Source organism: Phodopus roborovskii, unplaced genomic scaffold (assembly GCF_943737965.1).
Source record: "Phodopus roborovskii unplaced genomic scaffold, PHOROB, whole genome shotgun sequence".
In the NCBI taxonomy this organism is placed as follows: domain Eukaryota; kingdom Metazoa; phylum Chordata; class Mammalia; order Rodentia; family Cricetidae; genus Phodopus; species Phodopus roborovskii.
In genome coordinates this window covers 43171585-43177874 of record NW_026126511.1, presented here as the reverse complement: position 1 = coordinate 43177874, position 6290 = coordinate 43171585, and the positions used below count along the sequence as shown (strand labels likewise).

General features: G+C 51.5%; 1 protein-coding gene across 1 annotated transcript; it reads left to right on the top strand.

The window, feature by feature from the left end:
* Nucleotides 1-552: 552 nt before the first annotated feature.
* Nudt18 (nudix hydrolase 18) lies at nucleotides 553-3025 on the top strand. The gene is made up of 3 exons (XM_051195415.1): nucleotides 553-833; nucleotides 1682-1895; nucleotides 2089-3025. The coding sequence occupies exons 1-3, from the start codon at nucleotides 672-674 to the stop codon at nucleotides 2682-2684; spliced, it is 972 nt and encodes a 323-aa protein (XP_051051372.1). The 5' UTR covers nucleotides 553-671; the 3' UTR covers nucleotides 2685-3025.
* The last annotated feature ends 3265 nt before the right edge of the window (nucleotides 3026-6290 follow it).

Sequence of the window (6290 nt, the reverse complement as noted above, 5' to 3'; positions counted from 1 at the left end):
CAACCCTGTCCCATCTCTCCTCTGAGCCTTGTCAATCACTTCTTTTGCCCAAACCAATCCTGCAGCTGCCCTTTTAAATGTCTGGGTCCATCGATCTATACAGATCAGAATCTCCCGGCCACATGACGTTCAGAACGTTTTAACGACGTCAGAAAGTTATTTGGGTCTTATTCGTCTTGAGCAGTTCTCTAGTTTGTTTATGATAAAAGCTGGACAGTGGGAGCTAATTGCGGAACCTAGGCTTCCGTAATGTCATCAGGCGAGTGACGCCACCGACCCTGGTCGCGGTGGTGTTCAGCACCCTACAGGCAGGATGACATCACCGTCGGAACCCGCGCGGACAAGTGCCTGCTGGGGGAATTAGCTAAGAGCTAGGGAGAGTGAGGAGTGAGCGACCAGCGACTGAAACGCCGGAGAGGTGGGGGGGAGGGGCAGGGGCGTGTCCCCGGGGCCACGCCCCCTCGGTAACCGCCGCGATCTGACCAATCCGGGCAGGCCGTGGTGACGAGCAGCCTATCAGCAGCCCGGTCTCTCCCGAAGGTTCCGCGTTAGCCTTGGCCCTCAAGGCAGGGGAGGGGGCGAGGGGCTCGGCTGCCGGTCGCAGCTTAGGTCCCCGCCGCCTGCCTCCGGGGGTCTGGCGAGTCCTGGCTTGCCACCTCCCTGGAGACTTGATGGCCACGGAAGGCCTGGCGGGGGCGCTGGCCACCGTGCTGGGGGGCAAGGGGTTACTGGTGCAGAGCTGTGACTCGGAGCCGGCTGGCAAGCCGCTGTCGCCCGTGCGGCTGCGGAAGAATGTCTGCTACGTGGTGCTGGCCGTGTTCCTCAACGAGCAGGTGAGCGTCCGGCCGCCGGCCTTCAGCTGGTCTCGGGAGCGCGCCGCCAGCCCCGGTGGGAACAGGCGAGCCAACGGCCGCTCCCTGTGCGTGGCGCTTCCCAATGTTGCAAAGCACTCTCACACTAGCCGCTGAGCTGAGATCGTCCTTATAGACTATAATACAGAGGGAGAAGCCGAGGCCCCGGGGCGGTTTGTCTCACCCACTAGACCTCGCCTCCACTGGCAGAGGCCTGCAGTACACCTCCTTCCTTACCAGTAGTCTGGCACGTTGCCTGGCTTACTGAAGGGTTTTCTAGACCCTCCCAGCTCCACGGATAGCAATAGCGAGCTTGCATGCAGGCCTCCGACCCGACCCTTTGGGAGTTTTCTTTTTCTTTTCCTTTTCTTTCTTAATTTTTTTTTTCAGTGATCATCTCTGTACAAGTCAATGTTAAAACATCCAGGCCAAGTAGGGATAGGTGGCACTGGGGCGGATGGATCTGAGTTTCAAAGCTCAGACCCTAGAGAGTGGGGATCCGATACCACAAGCTATTTGTAAATCCTGTAAGGAACACGAGAGCAACAGAGTGGCATAGGTATGATTCAGTACTGAAGTGGTGGCAACCTTCAGCATAGGGCCTCCTTGGAGCAATGCCCAGGGACCTCGGCCCTTTGCTACAACACAAATCCCTCTGAATCCAAAGTTGAGTTACAGCTAAGAGGAGGCAGCCACAGCACTCAACCACACCAGGCTCTCCGAGGACCCAGAATCCTGAAGGGAGCTTTGGGCCAACATCCATCCAGTTAAGGGCTGCTTGGCCCCAGACTGGCTGGGTAAGAGTGAAGATTGTCTTGCTTCTCTCTCAGGATGAGGTGCTGATGATCCAAGAGGCCAAGAGAGAGTGCCGGGGAGCATGGTACCTCCCTGCAGGAAGGATGGAACCTGGGGAGACCATCGTGGAGGCCATGCAGCGGGAGGTGAAGGAGGAAGCTGGGCTGCTCTGCGAGCCAGTGACACTGCTGTCTGTGGAGGAGAGGGGTGCCTCCTGGATCCGTTTTGTATTCCTTGCTCGACCCACAGGTACAACCCACCTAGTGGCATTGGAGCACTTTCTCAGTTTGTTCTCCTTAGGCAGCCATACTGTAGCTTCTGCAAATTACAGGCTAAGAGCTTGGGTGGGAAGTCTCCCCCTGGAACGCTTGGGTGGCCATTTACTCTCTCAGACTCAACACTTCTCATGCTGGCCCTCTCCTCATCCCCCAATCTCCCCTAGGTGGAGTTCTCAAGACTTCCAAGGATGCAGATGCTGAGTCTCTCCAGGCTGGCTGGTACCCACGGGTCTCCCTGCCCAGTCCACTTAGAGCCCATGATGTTCTGCACCTGGTTGAGCTGGGTGCCAAATTCTGCCAACAAGCCACACACCCTCTCATTCTGCCTCAAGAGCTTCCCTGCAGTGTGGTTTGCCAGCGGCTCGTGGCCACCTTTACAACAGTCCAGTCAGTATGGGTGTTGGTGGGCACAGTAGGGACACCTCACTTGCCCATTACTGCCTGTGGCTTCACATCTATGGAGCAAAGGGGTGGTATCAAGGTGGCCATCCTGCGGCTGCTACAGGAGTGCCTGACTCTGCACAATCTGGCAGTGGAGACCAAGGGGTTGCTCGGACTGCAACACCTGGGCAAAGACCACGTGGATGGCATCTGCCTGAATGTGCTGGTGACGGTGGCCTTTCGGAACCCAGGAATCCAAGATGAGCCCCCAAAGATTAGGGGTGAGAACTACTTTTGGTGGAAGGTATTAGAGGAAGACTTGCAAAAACAGCTTTTACACAGACTCCAGGAATCTTCCGTCATCCCCCTGAGCAGATAGAGAGGTATCAGCAGGGACAGGAGCTGAGCAGCCACCTCCTTCTCCATAGGCTGGAAAGAGGCTGGAAATCTCGCTGCACTGTGTGCAGGGACCCCACTTTGAGCCCAAAGGGAGAGTGCCTTGAATCCAGTGCTCAGGGGTTTCCATTGTTCTCAGGGTACACAGTGCTTCCCTCAAAACCGTGAGAAGCTTTTTGAACCCCAATGGCATCATCTTATTTCTTTGTTCACTTTGGTAAAAGTTGAATGTTGATCCGTCCAAGCCCTTAGGGGGATGGGACATGGGGGACTCGTCCCTCAGGGCAGAGTCATTGCTGAGTAAAAAGGTGTTGCTTAACTTGCCTTCTTGCCTAAATGTCTGTATGGAGATGATTTGGGGCTACTGTCCCACCCACAGCCACCCAGGTCTTTCCTCATGATGTACCCAGATGTGATGCAGGGGTGTAGGGCTCCCCGGGTAGGCAGCACTGTTCACTGAAGCCTCAACCCACCCAGGCTCTCTTTAGCTTTTCTGTCCTGCCGGGTGGGTGTGGGACTTTGAAGTGACCACACCCCTAATAAAAACACAGCTCAGACCTGTCCAGGTGTTGGAACAGTTTGGTCTGGTGAAATTGCATGTGGGACAATAGAGAGCTGAGAGTCACATCTTGGCCCAAGTTTCTCTTTGAGCTTCTGGGTACTGAGCTGTTTTCATGTGCTCCATGATCCTGATGTTTTAGTCCTTCCTTCCTTCCTTCCTTCCTTCCTTCCTTCCTTCCTTCCTTCCTTCCTTTTCTTCCTCCCTCACTCCCTTCTTCCCCATCCCCCCTCCCCCTCCCTCCCTTTCTTTTTGGACAGGGTTTTTCTGTGTAGCTCTGACTGTCCTGGAACTCACAGAGATCCACCTGCCTCTGCCTCCTGAGTGCTGGGACTAAAGACGTGCACCACCAGCATCCGGTGACTTTTTAGTTTTGTTTAAGCCCTTTCCTCAGGTTATGTAGCACTGTACCAACTGAGTTATGTCCCCAGGCCTTAACAGAGTTTTGTTTTCGTGAGATAGAATCCACCCATAGAGCAGGCTAGCCTCAAGTTTGTTGTGATCTTCCTGCCTCTGATTCTTGAGTCCTGGGAATCTAGATATGACAAGTGTTGTTATTATTATTATTACATTTGATGAAAACTTTGGGACTGGAGAGACAGATTAGCTCAGGTGTTAAGAGCATGTACTGATCTTTCAGAGGACTTGAGTTTGGTTCCCAGCTTTCACACCGAGTGGCTCAGAACCACCTAGAACTCCAGCTCCAGGAGATCCAACACCCTCTCGGGCCTTTGTGAACACTGCAACTCAATGTGCACATACCCTTCCATAGACACACATAATTAAAAATTTAAATGCAAACCAAAAGCAGTGGGGCAAAGGAAATATGTCATCACCAGAGACCCACCTGTCTCTGCCTGTGCTGGCATTAAAAGTGCACACCACCATTCCCTGCTGGTAGTGCATGCCTTTTATTCCAACGTTCAGGAGGCAGAGGCAGGCAGGAGGATCTCAGTGCATTTGAGGCCGGCCTGGTCTATATAAAAACTTCCAGGACAGCCAGCACTACACAGAAAGACCCTGTCTCAAAACAAAACAAAAAGAAATGATAGTCTTTTCTATTTTTTTCATTTTTGTGGTGCTGTGGGTCTGACCCAGGGTCTCACACACTAGGGAAGCAGGCTACCTAATGGTCCCAACTAGAACCTAAGCCCTTTTCCTCAGTTCAGTACTCCTCCGGTCCCACACAGAGAGAAGGGCCGTGACATTCACTCCCACTACTTGGCCTGGTAATTCTCAATCCTGGTACATATCCCCATCACCCAGAGAGCTCTCAGACAATTCTGTCCACCCACTACACTGACTAAGCTGCTGAAGCCAGCTGGGCGCTGGCATTTTTATCTGTGCGCGCGCACATGTGTGCACATGTGCAGAAGTCAGAGGAGGATGATTTCCGCCTTACTCCTTTGACACAGGGTCTCTCACTGAACCCGGAGCTAGGCTGGCGCCCAGCAAGCCCCAGTGGTCCTCGGGTCTTCTCCACCCACAGTGCTGGGGCTTCAGGTGTGCGTACGGCCACACCTCGCTTTTTCACCTGGATGCTGGGAACTCAAATTCATGTCTTTGTCAAACGGTTTTTCTCCCCAGCTTGGCACTGGCATCTCAAAAAGATATTTGGAGCAGCAGTTCTCACACTTCTTAATGTTACAACCTTTTAATATAGTTCCTTATGTTGGGTGAAGTTCTTTTTGTTGTTACTTCATAATATAAATTTGCTACTATTATAAATCATAACATAAATACCTGTTTTCCCACTGTCTTAGGTGACCCCTGTGATAGGATCATTCGACCTCCAAAGGGGTTTGACTCACAAGTTGAGAACTGCTGGCTTAGAGTTATTCTTAATAGAAATTTAAAAAAATAATTTTTTTTTTTTGAAACAGGGTTTCTCTGTGTAGCTTTGTAGACCAGGCTGGCCTCAAACTCACAGAGATCCACCTGCCTCTGCCTCCCAAGTGCTGGGATTAAAGGCATGAACCAGTAATACCCAACTTAAAAGAACATAGTAATATTTCTTTTTAATTATGTATGTTTCTATGTGGTGTATATGCTCAGGAGTACAGGTGCCCTCCACGGCTGGAGACATCAGATCCCCTGGAGCTGCAGTCAAAGGCAGTTGGAAGCTGCTTAACATTGGTGCTAGGAACCACACATAGGTCCTCTGCAAGAGCAGAGCGTCCTTAGCTTCTAACCCAGCTCTCCAGGTGATTCTGTGACTCATCCTGGAGCCCCACTGAAAGACCTGCTTCTCAGTCCCTTTGCCTGACCCCTGGTACTCTTGATGACTCACAACACCCATTCCCATACCATTTATTTATTTATTCATTTATTTTTCCTTAAAACAAAGTTGGGAGTTGGGCATCAGGTTACACACCTGTAACTCCAGCACTCAGCAGGATGAAGCAAAAGCATATCCATTTCAAAGCCAGCCTGAAAGCAGGACCTGTTCTCAAAACTACGATATCCACCCACCAAGTAAACATAAAAAGCAATGTTAAGGATTGAGCCCAAGGGCCTTAAGCATGCTAAATAAGCATTCTCAGTTGTTGAGACAGGGTTTCTCTGTGTAGTCCTTTCTGTCCTGAAACTTGTTCTGTAGACCAGGCTAGCCTCAGAGATCTGCCTGCCTCTGCTTCCTGAGTGCTAGGATTAAAGGCATGTGCCACCATTGCCCAACTAAATAAGCACTCTTATCTCTGAAGTATACTATTAGATTCCCTCTCCAAGTTTTCATCCATCCCAGTGGTGACTCATGTTGCACACAAGCAACACCAAGTGCTACCATGGCTTGATGACTCCTGCAGGAAGGCTCAGCTGGAGGTGAACTGAATAATGTTGCTCAGCCAAGAGTCAGTTCCGGGCTGGTGCTGAGGAGGATCAAATTTGCAATGTCAACTCACTACCTACCTACCTACCATTTCTCTCTCCCCCAGTGCTGGAAAAGGAATTGAGTTTGTCTTACTTGGGGTGTAAGATGGGCTCACGGGGCAGAAAAGGTCTGGGAAGGCAAGCAGGCTAGAGGAACAGTCA